Here is a 25,179-nt window from a genome sequence, read left to right on the forward strand (position 1 = left end):
AAGACTTCCTAAACATAGAGCGCGACCGCAGCGCTGTTGATACTGAGGGCGGAAAAAGGCTTCCGTTTCTGATGCGCGTCAAAAGCAGAAGGTAAGTTTTTATACTGAATTCAAAGACTTGGTTTGTGATTCTAAAACGTTGCCTCTTGTGCAAATAGAACAACAAGCAAGGTAAAGGGGATTTTCTTTGCCTTCAATTTGTGTGTATTCCGACCAGAAAAGAACACATTTGTTTCATCTGTTTCAAGTTTATTTGAGAAGAACAAATGTGTTTTGCCTATTTTCATGAAGAAGGTAGATAACTGGAGGAGCTGTCTGTGTCGGAAAAGTTTTCCGAGGACACTAAGAGAAGAATCTTTTGTGTTGTTGCTATTTTTAAATCGCGCTCTTTCTGCCAAGCAGACACTCGCCACTAAAACATAATTTTCTACAGCACAAACTTCCCTTCCAAATCACACTTTTTGCCTCTCATATTTTACTTTGAGCCGTGTTTGCTGCATATTTAACCAACCTGCTTCTCAGCTCTAAACTGTGCCGACAAGAAAACACTTCAAAACTTTGCGTTAGACTTAAAAGGTGTGATGAAGCAATGGCTGTGAAAAGCGCAGGGATGCATAATGCAGCACTCTGCTGCTTGGTAATAGCTGTTACAGTCTTGCAGGCATTATGCCGTCATGTGTTCTGTATGGCTAAGTATTAAGATAATCCCTAAGTCTGTTTACATACCTCTGTGACTGGCTTGTTTCTGGCTTATTAGAAAAGGGAAGCCGTGTAAAGTTGTAACAAGCGTACTACTGTTAATGTTGTGTAACCGTTTACCTTTCTGTCTAATGTCACCTTTCCACATTCTGTAGTAAGAAGCACTAATGTCGACTTTAATCTTTTTCCAGGAGCCTGAAAGCACTTTATGTGTATTCATGAGCCAGAGGGGTGTCCGAGCCCTCAACATCTGATGCTACTTCCCGCTTCCGTTGTCATGGCAACTGTACAGGCCGCAGAGGGCTGGATACAGGGCCAGTGAGGAGGATTCCACTCCTGACTGCCACTGAAGTACACAATACTAACGATACACAATCTAGCCAGAAAAAGATTTAAAAAAAAACATCCCCAACATGGAGGAAGAGCAGGAGGTCAGGGTGAACGGCTTCGGAGGGAGAAGGGGCTCGGACTGGGGACGCATCACCCTGCTGGACAAGACCAAGGAGTTCTTCCAGACCTGTGATGTGGAAGGGAAAGGCTTCATCACTCGCACAGACATGAGGGTCAGAGAGATCAAGACTTTTCATATGTGATGGAATTGAATGAAAAAGATAACTTATGAATTCTTCAGTGTTTGATGAGCACGTTGGTCTTCATGAGCAGGAATATACTGAACACATGATATCAGGGCTGTAACTCGGTGCTATTTTCAGTTAAACGTCACAAAGACATGGAATTATGGATGCGATGCCCTCAGCGTTACAAAATTCATTCTGTTTACCCTTAAGGCAAGCGTACATGATCTCCTCGCTCACTTTTGTTTCTTTAAAACTGAGCGTTATAAGTTAAACACATTCACAGAATACATTACTTTACTTTAATAACTTCAACTTCAGACATCAAGTGAGAATTTTGAAATATCTTATTTAGTCTCACACTTTCCAAAATGGTTTAAGTATATTTAAATTGTATTTACTGGTGTTGATTTATACCCACTTTGATAATAATTTAAAAAAAAAAAAGCCTTAAATATGTCCTAAGGGTTTAAACCAACCTTTTTACATATAGTGATATATAAGTCTGGCTTCTGTATATTTAAGAGGTGATAAGAGGCGATTGGTCTGATCAGTATATAGCAGTAAGGTTACAGTCTTGTTCTGGATGAGCCATGTGTTCATTTCATGTGTTTATTTAGAGGTAGAAAAGAATCCAAGAGTTACATAAGCATTATTCTCCCTGAAAATGTAAATATGCTAGTACCGCTGCGCCTGATTATGTTTTCTTTATTGGTAACTGTATTCCAAACGCTGTAAAAACATTTATTTTTACACTTGATCTTCAGATCGTCATTCAGATGTCATTTCTCGCATATCAAGCAGCTTTTTATTTTATGTAAATTGATTATCATTATAATTTCCTTTTAACATTTTCCTCCATCAGTGAGCTTTTTTTTTTTTTTTGTCAGAAAATACATCGATGCTCCATGAATGCATTAAGCCTGCGCGAACGAGAGCAATAGGTCACGCGGACATGCTTTTACCTGTTGCGCAAGTTCATGTCCTCTGAAGCTGTAATAACGGAGAGCAGCGAGCAGAAAACACTTAGTGTCACTGTTCTCGCTTAATTCTGGGATGTTTAATTTTTATATATCACCATTGTCAAAAGAAACACTTCACCCACTTGATGCACTCCAGCAGCTGAAGTGGCGGAGGAGCACCATCAATGGGAACGTTTGTGAATATAATTCACTCGCACACGCATCACCTCCCGGGCTGTAACAATCGGAGCGAGCCTCGATAAAACCGCGGCCTTGTCAGAACTGTATTCCATGCCAGTGCTCTTGTGAGCCTCATGCTCTTTGTTGCTGCCATCTCTATTCAGAGAATCTGAGGGGGGAAAAACAAAACAAAACTGCGGTCCATTGACTCATAAAGCAGCCGCTTTGTGCAAGTTTTTATTCAATGCAAGCTGTGTACGAGTTGCAGGAGTGCATGGGGCAGTGCCATTGCTCAAACATGTGACTTGTATCTATTAGATGGAGGACAGTTTGGTTTTTTTTCTTCTCATTTTCAAAGTAACCTGAAATAGTTTGTAATCTGATTTCATAAGTTTTGTTTTGCTTTATAATTCCTGTGTCCTTCAGTTCACCACAGCAGCATTTTAATGTCCGCTCTGTTTGTCTTTGTTCTGGCAGAGGCTCCACAGACAGCTGCCTCTGTCTGCAGAGGAGCTGGAGGATGTGTTCGACTCGCTGGATGTGGACCGCACGGGTTACCTCACACTGGAGGCATTTTCATCAGGATTCAGTAGGTTTCCTTTTTTTTTTTTGTTTCCTAATATCACAGTTAATTGCAAACAGCCTTCAATGACATGCTTTCAACCGAGCAACAAATGACAGAAAAACATAACGTCAGGTTGAGTCCCTGAGTTTCATTTGCAGAATGTGGATGAATGCGTTTGGTTTTGAGCTTGAAATCTGTAAAGGCCTAAAACCTCAGTGTGTAATTAATGCTTACAGTGAATACACTGAAGGCAAGTAAAACTTAATCAAAGATAATATTATAAATGTGTGTAACAGAAGTTTAGAAGACCTTCGAAATGAATGACTTGACTGCATTCATAGCAACAGATCATCTTCATTATTATTCTGGAAATACCTTGCTGGTTTTTGAAAATATTTCCAGATATTGTTGTGTTTTTCCCTTTGTCTGTGCTAATCAGTGAAGATTTAAATTTTTTTAAAAAAAAAATGTTTTTCAAAGCTGAAGCCCAGATGCGTCTCTGCTCAGGTCAGTTCCTGCGCGGTCGGAGAATCTCTGTGGCCGATGATCAAAATCAGGCCCCAGGGCCGATCTATAGAGCGAAGGAAGCATTTTACCAGAGCCAGTGGGAAGCCAAGCTGTCTGCAGTTGAGGATGAGGAGGAGAGGCACTTCTGTATGCTGCTGGAAAGCCTGGGAGCCAGTAATGTGTTTGAAGAGTGAGTGTCATCATCATGGCACACCTTGATGTGATTGAATAACTTTGCGATGCTCCATTGTAGCCTCGCATGTGGGCAAATAGTCTCCTGACTTTGTTTTGTTTTTATCACATTCCTCTAGTCCAGGGGAGGTGCGCAGCCTCTGGGCCCAGCTCAGGCGAGATGAGCCTCACCTCCTGTCCAATTTCGAGGAGTTTCTGGCCAGAGTCACCCACCAGATTAAAGAAGCCCATCAGGAAAAGAAAGAGATGGAGAGCGCCCTCCAGAGGTATTATAGAAGCACACACATCCCTCCATCCATCCATCCAACCAACCATACACCCATACATTTTCCCTGGCTACACACATAGTAAAAGTGACAAGACATTAAAACTCCGGATGAATTATGAAGGGAATCAAACACATCGCATGCAGAAATGTGGACTTAAACTTATGTGTATATTTAATGAGGCAGCAGTGAGAGTGGACCAACTTCCATGAGTTTAAAAGTTCACATTTCATAATTTGTTCCCGCACTTAAATCGTTAAGGTTATGCTCTTCATTTCTCTCTACTGCACTCATTAACTACCTATAGAATTTCTGGCATAGCCCTGTGTGTGTGTGTGAGTGTTTCATAGGCTCACGTCGGCATGTAGCCTGCAAACATTTGCATGGATTTATCTGTAATTCTCTATAGAACAACCCCTTTATCCCTTTCAAATGACTACTAATCTGGAGGCGCACACACACGTCAAACCACCTTCTGCTGGAACACTTCAATGCTGCGCTTGAGCAGACATTGAAGTGAAAACATGCATAATATATCTCCTGCATAGTACTCCCACGAAATGCAGAATGTGGTGCTTGATGATAATAGAATAGATTATGAATAATTGCAGATCTGTGTACAAAGGATGTGAGTTTCAATGGGATATATGTTTTCCCATGGCACTGCATGGCACTGCATAGCAGCTCGTTATTCCTCCACACTTTCACTAATTGGCTGTTCGGGTCTTAAGAGTTGTCAAAGGGAATGTAAATAACACTCAGACTCCATTTGAACATGAAGATCTGTCGCTGTGAGAGCACAGGGGGGAAATACAACTTTAAGCTCAGTCCAGACAACAATGCTGCTCTGTTTGGAGATATTTTCATATCGTATCGTACCTGATGACTTTCAACCATTCGCCATTTACCTTAATTACAACAATGCATCTTACTTACTTACTTAATGTTTATTGTCATTCCTTATTCCAGGAAGTCTGCAACACATGACAGCGAGATCCGCTATTTATATGAAGAAATGGAGGCACAGATCAAAAATGAGAAAGACAGGCTGCAACTGAAGGTATGACGACTCATGCATGAAGGAACCCGCCAAAGCAACAAAACATGGTGGAAAGGGTTTTTTGTTTTTTTCCCCCACTGTTCTTGCCAACATATTGACACAGTTATGGGAATATGTTGAGATTCTTTTTTGTGATATATATAAGAAGAAGAGAAGAAGCCTGTTTCAAACAATCCGTGCGCATTTTATATCTGAGTTTGACATGTTGAGCAAACTGTTTTTGACATATCCCAACTGGAGGTCAGCTTATATAATATGGAAACATAAATCCTCCCACACTCATCTTTCTGACATCCAGCAGTGTAACTTTTCTACCCCCCCAAAATTTTTTTTTTACATATTTACCGTATATATATTTTTTAATAGAAAGAATAGGAGGAGGAGGTAATGATCAATACATTTGTTGTTATAAGTAAAGTTAGTGGAAGAAAGTCAGGTCAAATTCAAAGCAGTGTTTCATGTGGGTGTTTTAAATCATGTCCGTAGGGGACGCTAAATCTGAATCATGTGCCGCTCTTTAAACCGGTGACCTTCAACCTCCTTTCCCGGCCCCCGCAGGACTCTGAGCGCGTTCAGCTGCGCAGCCAGGACCTGGAGCACCAACTGTTTTCAAAGGAGAGAGAGCTGGATCAGCTTTTCCACAAGCAGAAGCGGGTAAAGCACGTTTCCCCAAAAGATCCATCCCATTCAACTTCTATTACATTCTGTCCTATTCCAGGTCGTGGGGCGGGGGGGGCGATCGCTGATCCTAGTTTTCCCTTTGCACTAAATAAAAATGATGTATTGACAAAACAAAACAAGACGTGTAATACTCTTGCACTGGACAACACAAAGCAGAAAAAAGTATGATTTAGATCCATTGCAGCAGCTGAAATCCACATAATATCAATTACATCAGAGAGTGTGGAAAAGTGAGTTTGTGGTATTAGTCTCCTTGACTTATGTCATGGGGAATGGATTTAAACAGCGCTCACTGTTCTGTTTCAGCTGCACATATAAGCTACACTCGCCCAGCATTAGTGTGTTTTCATTCCTTGCGAACCCTTCCCCGTGCAGTTGGAGCTCCAGTGCCGAGAACTGGACAGCGAGAAGCAGGAGAGCCACGTGGAGAACGTCAAGCTGAAAATGACCAACGACGAGCTTTCCCGAGCGCTGGACACCACGAGCCAGGACCTGACGCTGGCCCAGGAGCAGCTGGCCATGCTGCAGGAGCAGGCCGCCCGGCTGCACCAGGAAAAAGAGATGTGGGTACACACTGTTTTCAGACACATTCAGGCAAAGATTCATGAGGGGGAAGGCTCTTGGTTTTTAGGGGTATAACTTTTTATATGTCTCAAAAATACGTGGGTCTGCATTTAATCAATTTATGTTACAACACTACTAAGTTTAGGCGTTTACAAGAGTAAGCTTAAACAGCGAGAGAAAGGAAAGGAAAAAAAAAAACTGTGTACCAAGAGAGTTACAGAGTATGGTTTCATTGAAGCAATGGACAAAATTCTTTGCATTGAAACACTGGAAAATGAAAATTTGAAACTGTGAAAGCTGAAGCAAGATCAGAATAACAAACACCCTGAGACGGTGTGTAAACCCAAGGAGTCTATCCTGAGAGAAAAGGAACTCATTGTTACAGAATATAACAAAGATTTCAACTTCTTGGGGTAGTTGTACAGGCTGTGGTGGAGGCGGGGCCATCTGAGTTTACAATGGTTAAAATTTGAGTCCCTAAAGAAAAAGGTTGGGAACCACTGATATAAACTATGTTAGAAAAACAAGCTTTTGAAGGCAGAGGGTCCACAAGGCAAACTCAAAATCGCTTCACGCTCACATCTTGTTTGTTATTATTTCAGGGAAATGTACAGAGTGACTGAGGGGCTGCAGAGGGAGAAACAAAGTCTCATGAAGCAGCTTGATCTCCTCAGGTAAAGCCATGAACACTTTTCAATGCTTTGTATTTGGATTAAACGTTTTGACTTGTGGCTCTGTTGCCAAAAATTTGATTGAAATGGATTTATTCAGATTCAAGCCTCACTTCAACTCACTGTGATTGATTTCTCTTTTCAAGAGAGATGAACAAACATTTAAAGGATGAGCGAGACATATGTTTCGGTGTTGTAAGTAAATTCTTTTTTGAATGTTAAAATAATGCTCCATCTTTATCGCTTTTCTAACCAAAAAGCTTGTGTAACTCCTCCTCTGTCATTAAACCAGCCTCGGACCTCACTCAGAAATAAGCAGAAGCAGAGAGCAGGCCTCGCCAACATATTTGATGACACCAGCCAACTGCCAAAAAGGTGAATTTGTAGAATCGCATCACTTCTCAATGAAGAATTTCCTCTTTACACTAAAAAAAAAAAGAAATCACATATCAAAGAGGAAAAACAGAGGATATTTGATTCTGAGCACATGTATTTCCAATAACATCTTCTTTTTGAAATCAAGAATTTTACACAACCATCAAACTGATTCAACCAGCATAGTTTCATCTCAGTCAAGGGATTGATCCAGTATATCCTCTGTTTCTCCTCTGTTCCCAAAGAGCCCCACTCTTGGTGGATGGGTCGTACCAGTCTCTGGAGGCCTTGCCTATTGAGCACCTTCAAATCGTGTTTGTTGCTTCCTCCTCCTGTAGTGAAGATGAAACCACTACCAACAATGCTCCCTATACCCCGACCACAAGCCCCGCCTGTCAACAGCGCCCTCCAGCGAGGAAGACCTCGGGCCTAGCCAACGGCTACGCCAACGCCGTTTTACCGAAAGCGCAGGATGTGAAGTCAAAGGCCAAAAAGACCTCCGGCAAAATGGCCGCCAACAGGAGGTTGGCGGGAAAAAGCCGAGAGAGATCGAGGAAGGTGGGAACCGAAAGGAAGGCGGAGGTGGACGATGAGGTTTTGGACGCCCCGCCAGACGGCTGGCCCCTCCGTCGAGTCATCTCCATAGAGGAAGACCACCTGCCCCACCTGCTCCAAGGTGGACCGCAGCCGCTGCTGCACCAGCTCAGTGAGGAGGAGGATGAGGAGGAGGAAGAAACAGAAGCACAGAGCGACGTTGAAACCAGTGTCATGGTGACAGACCTTACTGCCACGCCACCGTCCAATCGCACTCTGCTATCGACAGGTGACTCCTCTACGAAGAAATCCTGTTTCACCCGCATGAAGAAGACCCCGACGTCTGCAAGAGGGCAGCCCGTCGGGAAGGAGACCCAACAAGTACGTCCACGTCTGCCGAGCCCTGAATTCTCCCCAGATGTTGTTAACTTTAGTTTATTATTAACCAGATTCTCTTTTCACGTTTTGTCCTCTGCAGAAGGCAAAAGAAGGAGCGGTGTTTGCTCCAGATCGTCTATTTAAGGTGGTCCTGGTTGGAAACTCCAGCGTAGGCAAGACATCGCTGCTGCGCTCCTTCTGTGAGGGCCGCTTCCTCCCTTCCACAACCGCTACTGTGGGTGAGAAGAAGGACGTTGTAACTGTGTCTTGTTTGGTTGTGTGTTAAAAAAAAAATTTAATTCAGGAGTGAATCTGAGCAGCATTTGAGCGCGAGCGATTCCAGAGGCTAAACACAGGGGAGCTCAAGGTCGAGTTAGCGTCACATGAAAGGGATTGTGAAGTCACACTGCCTGTTTAAGAGTCCTGGCACACATTGCACAGCAGATTATGTCACTTCTGATGATATTTTTTTTTTTTCCCCTTCTCTTTGCTTTCATCTTTTCCAATCCTCATTTGATCCTTGTTATCACCACTTTGCCTCCCCTCTTCTATCCTGAGTGTCACACCTCAGCCCCCTGGTGGCCATTTATGTTCATGTTCTCAAATACAAATGGCAAAAAACAACCAAAACAATCTTCTCATTAGGTATTGACTACAGTGTGAAGACATTAACTCTGGACAACATGCAAGTAGCCATGCAGCTTTGGGATACAGCCGGTCAAGAGAGGTGAGTGACCACCAAAACAATGGAATGTTGGCAAAGATTATTTACATCAAACTTGATAATGAGTGTGGATGATCAGGGTTGGAATCCCAGTGATGGCAGGAAGGTCATCTGGCATAAAATAAACCAGAGAAGTCTGTCTTGCAACTTGTAGTAACTGTTTGCACAAACCAAACAGAGAATTATCAATCCCCCTGGCCATCTACTCTATTACTTCTTCTGCGAAGACAGGGTACAGCTTTTACAGGTCACCAGTCCATCACAGGGCACACACACACACACAATATAGGGTCACCAATTACCCTCACAGGCATGTTCTTGGACAGTAATATAAATCAGTATTCAGCAAGGTCACACGCAGTAGTACTTTAAATCTGTGTCATTACATCACTGTCAGGTACCGGAGCATAACCAAGCAGTTCTTCCGGAAGGCAGACGGCGTGGTGGTGCTGTATGACGTCACGGTGGTTGAGAGCTTCAAGGCCGTGCGGCCGTGGCTCCTCAATGTCCAGGTCAGCTCGGCGATACTAGTTTATTTTGGTTACAGTGCAAAAATTTGATTTTGTGCATTCAGTTTATGGTGCTTAAAAGGCACACATTTCTTTTTTTTTTTTTTTTTTTACAATTCTATAAATACGTTTGACTCTCCTCTATTTATATATTACCAGGAATGACTCTTGCATCACAATATTATTTTCTAAATATGTTGAAATATGTTGAAAATTACATACTTCACTTGCAGCAGTTTTACAATGCTGATGTTCAAGCACATTTGTTTTGCATAAATGCAGTGATCAACTGCACTAAGCTGAAGTAGAAGTAACAAATACTACAACAATGGGGCCAGACGCTATGTTGAATTGAAGCTTTGGCACACATTGCTGATTCGTGGTCAGGGTCTGTCAACACAAGCTGAAGGAGCTGTGACCGTTTGTTTTTCCTTGTTCTGTTTCTCATAAATATGTACAGGAACGCAACAGATAAATGACTAGAATAAATAGCTGGAGTTCTTTCCGACATTATCAGCCTGTTCTTGCTTTGACTAGGAAGCAGCAGGGGAGGGGATCCCGATTCTTCTGCTGGGCAACAAAATGGACATGGATGAAGCCAGGGAGGTGTCGTTTAAAGACGCAGAGCAACTAGCTTATGTGAGTCTTTAATTGTAACCCAAAGATAACTGGTGGCTTTATCTGGCCTCATTTCTTACTTCTTACTGGTTTCATGCTATTGAATATATATATATATATATATATATATATATATATATATATATATATATATATATTTTGTTGTCAGTGCCAGACATTCAGATGTTGTTGTTTGTTTTTTGTTTTTTTATTAACACTCCAACACAATAGTTGTCTCTCGGGGAACTTTCACACAGGAACATCCGTGTGTGTGACTATTTGTATCTCTTGCAGGAAAACAGGGTGATGTTCTTTGAGGTCAGCGCCTACACAGGCAGGAATGTGACAGAGTCCCTGACACATCTGGCCAGGTAAGAATATCAACGTTAATCATGTCACTGTGTAAAATCGCAGCAAAAAAAATAAAATCTGACGGGCACACCAGTCATCAGATGCATAATGATTGGCAGTGCTGGCACTGTTGAGTCATGCGGTGTCTTCTCTGATTTTCTCCCTTTCTGTCATCCTCAGAGTGTTAATGGAGCAGGAGGACCATGTGAGAGACACGACAGTCGTCCTCAGCGCTCAGCCCGTGAAGAAGAAAGCCTGCTGCAAGTAACGACACACTCGCATTATGGGAGATAACAATCCGCATACTCAATTTACCGAGTTGTGGAACACTTCTGGACAGTGCATTTTTGACACCTTCGACAATGAAAACAACGTCTGCTGGAGGTGACGTGTGAACTGGCAGTATTAATCAATGAAGCTAAAAACAAAGGAGCTACTCCATATCCTGTAAATAACAGCGTTGCCTTATTTGTTGTGCTGTCGATATGATCTTCAGTAGAAAAATCCTCTGTATTACTGTTAGTCCAGAGAAAATTCTAGAGTACTTTTTTTTTCTAAATGTAGACTTTTATGTCTTAAACCAGGGGTGTCAAACACATTTTAGTTCAGGGGCCACAAACAGCCTAATTTCATCTTGACTGGTAAAGTAATAACCATTATATCCTTTAGATTTAAACTTTTTCTTTGTTGTGAGGCAGAGGATACAGGATGGAAATGTCAATTTGTTTTTGTTTTTGTTTTTTCAAAAAACTAAACAAGTACAACTGAAAATTATGACAATCTATGCCAATTCTAATGAAAACCTTCTGGAGCAAAATCCAGTGAAATGTTAAAAAAAAAAAATCTTTAACTGTTGCATTATGCATATTTTCCAAAACTCACCTTGACAGCATGGCTTTGAAGCTTGAGCGTCAGTGATATTTCTGCTGGGTTCTCAGTGTTTTGTTGTGCCCACTATTCTTTTGAAATTTGTTAAAAAAAAAATTGATAATAATGTTTTCATTTGTTTTTTTACCATCTTGTGGTTTTGGCCCGCAGGCCTCATGTTTGACTCTCCTGTCTTAAACAGTCTCTCTGTGGAAGATTATAATACGTAGGAAGAAATTGAAGGAAAATCATGTAACAAAAGTTGATTCTCTGACATTTTATTCATCATCACATTCAACATTTTTCATACTCTTTGTTCAGCTGTGCTCCAAACCGACGTGGTAAATTGCATTTGTTTATTACTCTTTAGAGGTGTTGTTCTATTTTATTCTGGCACCAAAGTTCTGAATTATCATCAGTTGAACAAATAAATAAATTACAGTTCAATCTTATTTTTTTTTCCTTCCTGAAATCACTTAACTAAATTTTACATGCAAAAATTGAATCAAATAAAATGCAATTAGTCACAGTACTTTCTATACAATTATACAGTACACAATAAACTTTAACAAATAATTAAAGTAAAAGCAGGAAATGATCGTTTTGTGACCCATCAGACTTATTAAATTAGTTCTACTACTACTAAAAGAAAAACTCATAAATGGTTCTACTTTCATCATCAAAATAAGTGAATTCCCAGAAATTAGCATAGGGGAAAAAAAAAAATAAAATAAAGTTAATGTAGGATGTTACATTCAACGATGTGCCCGAGCCGATCGAGGTGGGACAGGTGGCGGCACTATTGCTGATAAGATATATGCCGATCGTGACGACATCACATATAGACGCTGGTTTGGTGGCATCCGTTCGGGTGCATCGCTTTGCCCTCTGTAGTTGTAGTCCGGAGGGGCTAAAGGCTGATCCACACCCGGGGGCCTTGTTTAACGCATTTTATAGTCATGGGAAATGGCTGCCTCACATAGCTGTCCTTTAAAGTCGAGCTCCAGGGTAAACTCCAGGTCACGCTAGAAAAAAAACAAAAAAAAAGGATAAATTAACATCAATAAAGTCCAGTTTTGTATTAAATCACTCTGTAAAAGTGGAGGGGGAGCAAGCTATCATGGCTGTGCTAAACCACGTCCGCCTTCTAGGCTTTCAGTAGTTCACTAATTAGCACTTTTTATATTTATTCCAAGCAACAACAAAAAAAAACTGTGTAAAAATGAAGTTTTGTAGAGGGTTATGTGCTGGCATCTCTCTTACTGGAACCAGTAACAGCCAAGACTGCCAATGTTAACTGTTAATGTTAACAAAATTAACTGATTGCTATTTGTAGGCATGTTTTTTTTGGGGGGGGGGGGTTAAAGAAAAAGTGTGGGAGTGCTCATCTCTCTCATCCAATCCTCCAGCAGAGAGGGAATGAAAATATTTTCCAAAAGTATCAAACCTTTGGTAATATTAACTCCGCAGGACATTTAAAGATCCAACAAGGGCTCGGTTTGCAGACATTGGCCAAGAAAAAAAGCTGTTTTATGGCCACAATCTATTATCGTTTTCATTATCTTTAAACAGATTCATTTTTTGTAGAACATGATCACATTACACAGGGTAGTTTTTTTTTCTGCTTCCTCCAGAGTCTTTAGATCATTCTAACAACAACGTCAACACCAAATAGTTTGACTCCAGTGGGTCTGTATGTTTTAATTTATGGGTCTAATTAATGTTTCTTATGTTTGTGGCAGTGGATCTTAATGTTGCTATAATTTAACATTGTAAGTCACTATCTTAGGGCGAAGCATAGTACAGAGTCTTAAATACTGTTGAATACCTGTATTTTTTATACTCATTCTAATATATTGATACTACAAATGTATTACTACTTTACACAGGATTTAACAGTATTTAATAGTGCAATTGCTCCCTGTAATAAGCAATAATGGAATGATGGCCAGTAATGTAATTAACAGCCTATAACATAGTCGTTTAATGGAATAAAGCCAATAACATAATTGTTACAATATTTTCCAATCGTACAATAAAATACTCGAGCTAAGAATGCACCGTAATTACATTTTGCTTTATTACATTATTGAAGGAGGATGTAATAACTGCAGGGACTATTGTAATCATATGTCAAAAATACGGCATTTCTTGGCGAATTCAATTTTATTTTCTGCAGTTCTTGTGCAGTTTGCTCATCAAATATAGGTATAATCTTCAACATACTAAGCAACATTCTTTTTCAATAATTGTTGTACATCTTTTAAAACATCTTTGGCCACCGCTTTCTCCGTCTTACCACATTCTTCTCATTGGGCCGGACAGCAACGCTGCCGAAGATCTCCTCGCCCTTCTTGACAGTTAAATAGTCTTCTAAATAAAACACTGTCTGCTTCCAGTGCGTGCTGGCAGCATCTGGAGCTAAAGATAGGACAGGAGGAGGTGAAGGCAGAACAGGGCAAAGTGAAAGATCATGAAGAAGATGATAGCCAGAGGAAGAAAAAAAAGAGAGAGAAGGTGAAATATGGTTGAGCAGAAGAGAGAAGTAAGGTGGAAAGTGGAGTTAAAGGGAGTTGAGGGGAATGATGTGATTTGCAGGACAGTTCTGATGGATACTAACCCGCCTGAGGCACGTTAACGCGGGAGAATATTCAACAGCAAAGTGGCTAAAATTCACTCACCCAGTGGGAGAAATACAGAAGCAGATAGGAGTGAACTCCTTAGGCCCAACAGACGGAGCCAAACATAGAACCTCCTCTACACAACATTATGTAAGGAGTGGATGCATGAATGTATTAACATGAGCTTACATAACAGCCGAGCTCCTCTCACTATAATAGGTGTTCTTAAACAGCATGTTCAGTTGGCGCCGACGTCAGTTCGGCTCATGTAACGCCAGCAGGGTGTAGCCAAGAGCTAAGATGGGAGGAAGTTCCCTTTAATACTCAGTGATTTACTGCTGGGAAAAAAAGGAAAAAAATAGATCAACTAGCTGCAGGGATGGCTGAATGTGAACTTGCTGAACTTGACAGTTGTCTGTTTGATGTATCTCAGGTGGTAAAACTTTATAATCTTCTGGTTTAATCTGAGGACATCACATCTGACGGGTTCGACTGACCCAAATAACAGAAAAGGTGTGCCTCTCTTTGGTCTTGTGGTAGTTGAATTTGGTTAAATTTTTTTCCATAAGTTGTGATTTAAAGCAAGAAAACAGACTTCAGTTTCTCTCCTAAGTCATTAAAGTTTGTCTTCCAAACTGGTTCTTACTTTTAAGATATTGAACTCCAGAGTCACTGGTTTGCAAATTAGCCACACTGTTGGTGTACCAGTATCATTTATATTAGCGCCTTTATGCTGTCTTAACAATTTTATTTTATTTTTTTTAAATATATCAGTTTTCTATTTTTCTGTTGCCATACAATCCTAATTAAACTACCTCCGGTTAACTGGATGCTGCATGCATTTATCTCCATTGAATGAGTTTAACAATTAGATATCATAATGACATTAACTTTACAGCTACAAAACAATATCGAACAGTGTGTGTTTGTGAAAAAACACCATGTAGGAAGTGACAATGGAGTTATTACCGGTGGAGAAACCAGTCTTCTTGTGACATTTGGTGAACTCAATGTTGAAATAGGTGACAAGAGCATGGACGTAATCATTGCGCTGGATCTGTAGACAGAAGGCTGAGGTAAAGGACAGATCCTCTGGCTTCACAGTGTAGATGTCCACTTCCTAAAAAAAACACACACAAAATGTTTTATATTATTATACTTTGCGTCACTAACGTGTCAAGAGATCTTGGCTCTTTTCAAATGACGATTTGTACCACAGGAGCGTGGAAACACATGCATCCGATCAAGTGGGCACAAGGTGCCACCGCTTGCTCACATGCAGTATATGTCAATCCTTTCAGATTGCTCACCACGGCTCATGTGCATGTGTGTGAAAAGCCCACAGGTTGAATCACTGCTGGCAAATGAAGCCTGCTCACAGTACACATGCTGTGTGGGTGTCCTCCCGCCATTCTTCAAAGGGAAGGGGGGGGGGGGGGGGGCTGTGTGTATGTGTGTGTGTGTGTGTGTGTGTTACATCAAGCGCAGCCTTATGGACGGAACTGCATTTTGTTCACTCGCTGTAGTTCCAAAATAGACAAGCAGCAGGTGTGTTTCTGCTTTCGCATGGAGATGATGCGGTATTTAAGGAGACTGGATGGGATTTCTCACTGCAACCTGTTCATCTCTCGCAGCCCACTGAGCTGCAGATCACTTGGCCATGTGGCGTGATTTAGCACCTCTGTCCTTTCCAATCATGTCGGGCCAGTATCGTATACAGCAAATTGTAGCAAGCGAGTGAAAAAAAAAAAGTCCTTCGGGAGACACCATGTAATTTTAGCATGTGAGGAATGACTGGCAGTTTGACAAAAGACCGGGTGAAGCTACTGGTAACGGGACAAAACGAGTGAATCATCAAGGTGTGAAAGAGATACAGGCAAGCGAGAATTAATCTTCAGACAAGCTTGTCGGTAACTAACTAGTAGCCGGCACCACCTCCTCACATATAAAACACCTCTCTGGGCACAAAGGGAGTACTATCGCTTATCAAAGTGATGGAGAGTCCATTTCATTCTCACTGACTCAATGCCCGCTCATGTGACATTTCACCATGGCGGGGGGGGGGGACCAAGTGTGACCTCTCTATTCGTTCAGACTAGTGAGGCCTGACGTTGTTTAAATCAGGGAATGTGAAAAAAAGATGAAAAGGAAGAAGACGTGACTGATAAGGAGAGAGAAAGGAGCATATGACGCTGGAGATAAAAGATGACGGATGGCGATATCGGTTACATAAAATAGAAAGGAACATGATACGAAGCAGTGTAATAGAGGCCACAATGACAAGAGAGGTGAAGCTGGAGGAAACCCCCCCCCCCAAAAAAAAGCTATCACCTCCCTGAATGCTCTCATCCTCTTTTCATTTGTGAGTTGAAAGACAAGCTTGTTGTTGTATCACCAAGAATGGGAACAGAGCCGGAGTCTATTACAGCTTGTGAGAAACCTCTATTATGTTCTCGACAATCGTCTCGGTGGGCAGAGAGTGTACAGTGATACAGTGTGTGCTACCTGTCTGCGATGCCTTTTGTTTTTTTGTTGGTTTCAAACACACAAAAATAGTTTTTTGAGACGTGAAACAATGGGCGATGTGCTAGACAGGAAAAAAAAAATTCTAATGTTATTTTGCCTCATATATTCAATCTGGATTTTTGTTGGTGCCAATTGGTTCACCACAGATTTTTTTTTTATTGTGTTGGGTACCCCCCCCCCCCCCCCCCACCCAAAAAAAAAAAAAAAAAACTCAACAAAACATGGCTTTTACATTCTCTAAGGGATAGCATTCAGAAATGAATGGCATGTTGTTGATACATGCTTTAGTGGTAGTTTTAGCCTTTAACTTCCATGACAGGACACAGTACAAATGCAGTTTTAAGGTTGCCTATGTCTGTGTGAGCATATCATATATGGACTGTAAATCCTTCCCCTGAAATGACATTTACAACATTACAAATGTGTGAGAAATGCCAGATTTTTCACCTTCTCCCCACGTCCTACATTAGTTGACCTTCTCAACCCTCCCATATGATAGCTTGTGAAGTGTTTGTGTGCACATCAGAATGCTTTCAGGTTTCATTAGGCACCAGAGTGAAAGTTGGACAGAAAACCAGATGGGTTAATGATGCCGTGAATCCTTTTATAGCATTTTTTGTGGTGTTCCGTTTTGTTCTCCACACACATCTAATGTGCCATCAAACAGGGTCCATTATTGAGCACTCCACAGTACTATTAGCTCTGGATGGGTCTGTACATTTAGTGTTTCCACTGACTTATCACTCAGAAAGAGACCCGTCTCCTCTTGTCTCCCTGTTTTTCACCCATCTTCTTTCAGATCTCGAGTTTATTTATCCATGAGGCTTCTGGTGCTGGTTTACTCTGCCGTGGAATACAGTGATTACATCTTTGTGCGTCTGAGAACTTTTGGTTTTTGCTGGAATTTGTTGGATGGCAATTTGTTTGAAGGAGCTTCTTGGGGGCTTTTACCTTTTATGTTTGCCTTTGTTTCATGGCTGGCCAGAGAAGTTAAGTTGTGTAGTTTTTTGGGGGATTTGATCCATCTCATTTTATTTTCTAATGGGGCTTCTGTCATTTTTTTAAAGACCATAACATTTGATATTTTTATTTTTTAGCTGACTGGCTTGAAATTGGAATTGTTTTGACAACATGGGATTTAACGCTCCTCTCTGAATCTCCTCAACACTACAGTGAAGCCAAACCTAGGCACACACCCACTCTCACCAACATACACAAGCAGGAACATCCTGAAAGACATCCCAGAAAGTGTCTTAATGTTGTTTGACTTTTAATTTTGACAATCTAGGAGTAAATCCCATCCTGTAAAGCAATCCCACGCCTCAAAAATGTCTAAAAGGGGGTCGTAATTGTACATATGATGTCTTCTGCCCCCCCAAAATAGAACTTTTTGAGAAAATCTCAGTGAGGTTCAAGACATTGTCAGTGTGACTCCACACATGCATTTGTGTGAAAAGACGGAGACAAACCTTGAGGAGGCAGGCGTTGGTCACCACCTGCTTTGGATCTACCACATCAACCAGAGGCTCTTTGATGGCCACGTTGCGAATACAACTCATGTCGAACCCATACACGTTTTCCCACCCTGTGTACACAAAAACATATAAAGTACAGGAGGTAAACATGCAGACATTTCTTGGTGCTTGCAAAAAAAGAAAATGGCACAGAAAATATAACAGAACACACAAACAAAAAACTGTCCCTGCACTCGCACAGTCATTCTTTCTATTTCAGCCCAATGTGGAGAAAGACAAGCTGTCCCAAAAATAAACTATCCGCTGCCTCCTCTTCCTCCACCACCATGTCTGCCAGCCTTTTTCATTAAAATTTAAGCAGAAGACATACCAAGCGACCCTTTCCTCCCCCATTCCCTCTTTCCCTGTCTCCACCTGGCTTTCTCAGGAGGCCAAACGCTAAGTCTGTACGATGAGAAGGTGGAATGTGCCACCAACGCAGGGAAACTAAAAATAAGAACGTGAAGGTCTCAGCAGACTGGATTCTTTTGGGATTTGTGTGGAAGGAGGTTTCGCTATGTGAATGGTTGAATGAAAGAAGCCAGCACGGCCATCTGTGCAGCCAGGACTTACTCAGCCAAACTTACCGTTCTAGAGTTAATGCTGATGTATGTGCTTGTGTGAGTGGCATGTTTAATATTGGGGCTTTGATCTGGATCACAGGATTAATGCAGATCTCCAGCTGTGATAGCTATTTGAACACGGAGTGAGTTTGGGACAGCCAGCAAATGAAGGAACAGAGGATAAAATACTCTCAGAGCTACTTTCTAAGACGGGTTTATAATGTGTTTCTGTGTGGTAACTTATGGATAATCTATTTTCAGTTTGTGAAAACACCGTTTAGGCATCATATTGAAGATACTCGCACCAGCTTCTGCATAGTAGCTGCAAGCAAAAGGCATTTATCAATGTGGAAATAACTTTGGTTCTTTTGTTTAGGTGATTTTATTGATTCATGTAGATGACCAACCACAGACCTGATGAGTCGTTCAGTTGTGCATAATATTTTCTTTCATCATGCAGTCTTCTTGATGGCTTATTCTCTATCAATGAAAAAATGTAATTGTACTAATTCATGTTTTTGTATAGCTAAAGGGTATGTGAACTAAAATGGGTTTTTCATACCAAAAAAGTAAAACAAGGCTTTTTAAGCCCCTTCAAGTGAAACATATTTGGAGACAAGTGGCCCATTTTGATTCTGCCTCCAATATAGATAGCTAATGTAAAACCTTAGCGGCTCAGCTTCAAGCATGCTGCAATGGGATAGTGAGAATAATAAAACATATGCAGCTCAAAAGCTTGATTGTGACTGAAACCCACACTAAGGCTGCAAGAAAAAGACTTATATGGGCTTGTTGGTTAAAACTTAGGAATCCATAAAGTGGACCCGTTTGTCTGCATGATTCATTTGTTATGCTGCACGGCAGAGAGAAGGATGGAGTAAAGCGATGACTTGGCAAAAACTTTAAAGAAAACGGTGATAAATTTAAAATGATTACTCACAATGAATCTTAAAGTCCTTGTACTGCCTGTCCTCGATGGCCACCACGTAGAGAGCTGCTCTGTCGGGGAACATCAGGCCACCAGGTTTCTGAACACAATAAAATAGCTTCAGGTATCCAACGTGCACACAATCAAAGCAGCCATCTATCATCTTTATTGTTCGCGCACCTGGCATGTAATATAAGATCACATGTGTGGCGCTTAAAGCCCGCGGACAGCTACCGAGGTTAGAAGGAAGATCATTCACGTGTGTCCTCAGCATCTGGGCTGCCGACACATGCATGCAAGTGTACAGTGAATCCTCTACTTCATCACTGTCTGGACTATCTATGTGTCAAAAGACCTTAATTTTTCAAGCCAGCTGCACAAACTAAGCCAAGCTTAACTCTGCCAAGCTGCCACAGCAACAGCATCGTACCAGCCACTTGTCCCTGGCGAAGATGACGGTGTTGAGCATTGACTCGTAGAAGAGACAGTAGCCCATCCACTCGGAGATGATGATGTCCACCTTTTCCACGGGCAGCTCCACCTCCTCCACCTTGCCCTTGAAGATGGTAATGACTGCGGTGTGAAGAATCGTAAAACAGCAGGCAACAAATTACTTCCCAGCTTCTTCATCACCCTAATGCAAATCGGACAAAGGTTCCATTCTCAGGTGGCCCCGTTCCGATGCTTTGGGATCACTGTAAATTAGTGCAGCTTAATTAATCTTCCTGTCTTGTACCTTAATGTTTTATTCATGCACTGTTTGTCTTGTTTTTTTTCCATTTTCCATTCTGATCTCTGTGACCCATGCTTTGCAAATATAAGGCAAGAGATTCTAAAAAGGAATACAAATTCTTATTAAATACATAACAATAATAACCCGGGAAAAAAAAAGAAAACCTGACCAGGAATATAATATGTTATTTAAAGCTGTTCTGGAAGCACTGTCGGGAAAACAACTGTTTCCTATGCTGTACGGAGTATATGTAGATCTCTGAATGTCCCTGTTGAATTTGTGTCAACTACCTCTTCATTGTGACAAAGCTTCTTGTAAATAAATGTTTCTTTTTTTTTTTTTTTTTAATGGCTTGTTTGTTGATTTATTCCATTCTGCCAAAGCCAAACTTGTCTTGGTACAAAATCTCTTTCTTGTGTTATGTTGTGATTCGAACGCTGTGTCTCATTTCAGGCTCCTTGACTTCCCCTCTTTGTGTCTGATTGCTGCTCCCTGTCCTGATGTGTTTCACCTGTGCCTGAGTGTGTGATTGTCTTCACCTGGTGGCTGTGGTTTATGTTGGGCATCTTCTGTGTGTTCTGGTTAATGGTTCATCTGTCTTCCTGTGTTTCTGCGTGTCTGAGCTTTTGCGGTGTCTCATCGTTAGCTGTTGTGAACTCAAAGACTTTATGATTTTGGTCGTTTGGGTTTTTGGTTTGCTCCAATAAAATGAACTTGTTTTGAGATCTCCTCTGAGCCAAATAAAATCAAAACTAGTAAAAAGGAACTCGACAGACTTTCTAACAGAAGTGTTGCCAATAGGCATCATTACAGTGTATATTGAATCTACTTTACACATATTTCATTACTTTTTGTGGATATTTATGGTAATTTATATTAGTATATTAATATTTATCCTTCCTACAAACTACTAGCATTGGATTGCGATTGATTCTTATTAGTTATTCTAAATTATGTGAATGTGACTGTCTGTGTCCACCGTGTTTCCCTGTGACGGACTGATGACCTGCCACACTTTGAGATTTTTGAATGAAAAGTGCATTACAAATTAAATGTGTTGTTATTATTTATTGTTATTATTCCAGGGTCTACCCTTCACTCATAGGTTAGCACAAGTGCCCTGTAACATGGAGTCGATGGATGCACGGATGTTATTTGCAGTTATTATTGAATCAATAAAGATCCATGCATTTCTGAATCACAAATAGCAGTTTTGGTTTTAATTCCTGCATGTTTTACAGATCTGATAATCTAAAGCTAAAAGACTTGAAGCCGGGGTATAATCAAATGTGCAGGATATAAAGCCAATCATTAGCTTCGCATCTTTCACTTGTGAAGTTCACGGTGGCTTTTTACAATAGTGATCAGCACCATTGAGGAGATTCTGATTGATGGCAAAGATTATGGTTATTTGACATCAGAGATCAGCAGTCAGTTAAGCATCAGAACTGTAACTAATATCGTCAAGTGTGACCGCACTGATGGATATATGTGGATTTTTCATGCTTCTTCTGATGCAGATGTCTTGATACAGTTCTGCATTCAAACATAGATAAAAAAAAATTTAAAAACAGAAGAAAATGGAAATTCACTTTAACTTACCATTGTGTAGATGATTTGATTTGATAATCTTCTCTGAATATTCAGATATACTTGAACATTCAATCTGTAGGCAAAAATGACAAAAGCCATGCATCTTTTTAAATTGTCCTCCAAACTCTTTGTTCCAATAATATATCGTTGGATATTAACATTACACCATTACTGCATCATTTATTTGTTTGTGTTCTTTTAAAATACACTTTTAATCAATGTGTCAACTCATGGAGAAAAAAAATATATTTGTCGCAAAGTCAGAAAAATAATCAATGAACATGATCAGCAAGGGCTTCTTCTAACATCACTCCTCCTATATTAGCAGATTCACCTTTGGGGTGATATGGAAAGGACAAATTTAATCAAACCCTGCTAATCTATCTCAACACTAATATCCCCGGTCGTTCAGCTCAGACTCGGCGCTACATGAAAACTAATACATCATTTTGCTCTGCCATCTATAAGTATAATGCAGTATATGAATCATGCATAACTGTGGGAGACGCTGCTGGTAATATATAACCTGTGACTCAAACTAAGGCCAGATGTCTCTTATTGCTTTGGTGCATGAGGCCGTCTTAAGGAAATTGCCAGTTTCCTGGCCGAACTAACCCTTAGGAGGAATTTAAAAAAAGGCATACTTTCATGTGTCCGTGCATGTGTTTGATATTCAGAGATAAAAATAACCCATCCATTTTATATCAATTTGGGCACTAAATCGGTGTGTGGCTTTCGTCTCTCATGAGGAGTTAAACAAAAAAGGTGAGTGGATGACAACAGGAGAGTATTAGAATGTGTCCTGAAGGCACCACTTTATATCTCACCCCATACACATGCTTGGCACCGGCATTGGCGGCAAACATAGAAAGGATCCCCGTCCCACTGCCGACATCCAGAACGATTTTGTCTTTGAACACATGCTTGTTGTGGTACATGGCATTGCGATAGGTCAGCGTCCGCACTTCATCTTTCAGCATCTCCTGTGTCGAGGATAAAACAGTGACACATAATTGTTACACCTATAAATGGATACCCAAAGAATACTAAGATTCATGCATATTCTCCTAAGAATAACCATATTACATAATTGACTTACAGAGGAATGCACATTACACTAAATGCAGGGACTTACTGCACGTGAAAGGACTATATTTCATGAGTAATGAGAAAGGAAGGACCGTATTTAGGCCAAAAGCCTCAGTGACAGTGGCAGAGATTCTTGAAATAGACAGGAATACAACACAAAGCCTTTTGGGACCGCTTGATATCCATCTCCCAGAGCCCATTCACACATCCCACTTTCCTTCTTTCTTGCTTTGCTCTCTTCTAATCAGGACACTCTTTTTGTCTGCAAGCTCACAAAAACCTGACCCACATGCTAAATTAAGACACTATTAAAAAGGCCTATATGTCCCCCAAACTTCTTCACTATCTCTCCTGCACATATCAAGGTCATTCGTGGGGCTCCGCCTGTATCAGTTCACTGTAGATACTGAAGCGGACACAGATCATTCTTACTAATTCAGTCTCACTCTCAAACATAGAGGGATTCTGTTCTGGTTAGTGATAGAAAAGTGTTCTTTCTTTCTGTATTAACCACAATAAAAATTTAAATCATCAATAAAAATCCTAAACTAAAAAGCTGACACCTCTTTTGAGTTTGCTTGAGCTTCTCCTGCAATGAATTTGCTGTTTGTATTTTCCTCTAAAAGTATTCATTAATGTGGCTGATTTTCCCTCTCTTTAGTTATTACGTTTCTCACGTTAAGTCGTCCTCATACATGTACCGAGCCAGTATTTGGAATACGAAAAGAACAAAATACACTTATCTGGATTCATATGTAAAGACCAAAAGTAAAAGAAAACACATTGTGAGAAGTAAAATACAGCTACCTGAGAGCAAGTAACTTAAGTAAGTCATGACGTATGTGTACTTTCTTCCTTCTTACTTATTTTTCTAACATAATACTTGTTTGTTGATGCAGCCACCCCTGAGGTATATGTAGCTTTACATTTGGGTTAATATCATCATTGCACAATAATTGTATTGATACGCGAATTGAGAAATAAATCAAGCCAGTAGGAGCCTTTGAAATCCCACTCTCTTGCTGAAGCAGTACAAGCTTTGAAATCTCTGGAAAATATTCCTCAGGTTAAATCTTTGTCTGTTTGATGGCAGCTTGCTTGATTTTAGCATTCCTTTGTTGCCAGACTTCCTTTAATAATGGTGTGTCAACACGTTGAAATGATTTCAAGATCAAACTAATTGAAGATGTGATATATTTATTAACTTAACTTGATCTCTCCATGGACATTAAGGTAATAAATCAACTGAAGGTTTTGACATATTGTGTTCCTCAGAAAGCCAGACTAACAAGATTGAAACTATGTTTTTCTATTAAAAGAAGGGGCCATCTGGTTTTATTCTTTCCCTCTAACCATTTTGCTGTTTGTCAGCCTGGTCTGCCCACCTCGTGGATGCCAAAGTGGGCATACGAGTCGAAGTAGTAGTCCCGCGAAGTCATGTCCTCCGGGCTGATGAACTTGGCGATCTTGCCTCGCCCAGGACAAGTGGCCAGAGCTGCTACATGAGGCGCGTGGGGGACGCAGGGCACATGGTGGGTAGTAGGCACTGGTTTAGGCAGTGGGGAGGGCTGGGCTGACTGAGAGAGGGGGAGCATGACAGGCTGTTGCCGCTGTTGAGAGGGAGTAATGAAGAAATGGGTAGAGTTTATTCTGTAATTTGCACATTAAAGGCTGTAATGAATTCAACGGGAGTCATTAAGAGATGGTGGGGGCAATTCCAAGACAAGGCGGTGCGCGGAGTGAGTGGAGACGTGCCTCCCCGTGCAGGCTTCCAGAAACAATGCAAGAGCAGCCAATGATAGACCGCGAAAATAGAAAATACTTAAAACTGTATTAAATCTGTGCATGCAGATGGGCAGGAAACTTGATCTGGCGCTCACGTGCTGTACCTTTTCATTCATGGGAAGCATGCGGGTTCCGTTTCAGCACCAAGGACAGCGGACATGACCACGTTCAATGCGTCCATACAACATCCACAGCGCATCGTTTAACCTTCATTTTTCAGTATATTTTCTGTAACATGCATGCACGAGGCTTTTAAGATAAGCTCTATAACATCTGCAGGACACGAGGAAGTGAGCTTCCTTGCTTTGCACGGTAACCGTGTATAACGCGGATTCTAAAAGTGATCGCGATAGTAACGCGGTAAAACAGGATATACTTGATTTTTTTTCCCTCATTTTTTGAAGTCAAATGCTTTGATGGTGGAGAAATATGAGTGAGCCGAGAGTGTCCAGGTACAGGACACTACAAGGTCCTTACCTCCGAGCTGTCCGCCTCCGCCATCTTCCGCCGTAGCAGCAAACAACGCGACGAATGCCTCAGTCCCATGAG

At 41.0% G+C, this 25,179-nt stretch overlaps 2 protein-coding genes across 2 annotated transcripts; one reads left to right on the top strand and one right to left on the bottom strand.

Moving 5' to 3' along the window:
- Positions 1–1,112: 1,112 nt before the first annotated feature.
- cracr2ab (calcium release activated channel regulator 2Ab) lies at positions 1,113–12,307 on the top strand (the record flags this gene model as incomplete). Its single annotated transcript, XM_080492463.1, has 17 exons — positions 1,113–1,262; positions 2,894–3,005; positions 3,489–3,678; positions 3,800–3,946; positions 4,916–5,006; positions 5,565–5,660; positions 6,063–6,250; positions 6,854–6,925; positions 7,069–7,117; positions 7,215–7,297; positions 7,543–8,212; positions 8,310–8,448; positions 8,855–8,936; positions 9,331–9,445; positions 9,980–10,081; positions 10,355–10,431; positions 10,592–12,307. 17 exons carry the CDS (start codon positions 1,113–1,115, stop codon positions 10,677–10,679), a joined length of 2,451 nt encoding a protein of 816 aa, XP_080348589.1. The 3' UTR covers positions 10,680–12,307.
- prmt8b (protein arginine methyltransferase 8b) lies at positions 11,543–25,176 on the bottom strand (the record flags this gene model as incomplete). The annotated part of the gene is made up of 10 exons (XM_080492462.1): positions 11,543–12,303; positions 13,578–13,699; positions 14,869–15,019; positions 17,895–18,010; positions 19,443–19,530; positions 19,861–20,003; positions 21,766–21,829; positions 22,584–22,739; positions 24,231–24,455; positions 25,108–25,176. 10 exons carry the CDS (start codon positions 25,174–25,176, stop codon positions 12,220–12,222), a joined length of 1,218 nt encoding a protein of 405 aa, XP_080348588.1. The 3' UTR covers positions 11,543–12,219.
- Between the last annotated feature and the right edge of the window lie 3 nt (positions 25,177–25,179).

This window comes from Lipophrys pholis (genome assembly GCF_963383615.2).
Source record: "Lipophrys pholis genome assembly, chromosome: 22".
Classification (NCBI taxonomy): Eukaryota; Metazoa; Chordata; class Actinopteri; order Blenniiformes; family Blenniidae; genus Lipophrys; species Lipophrys pholis.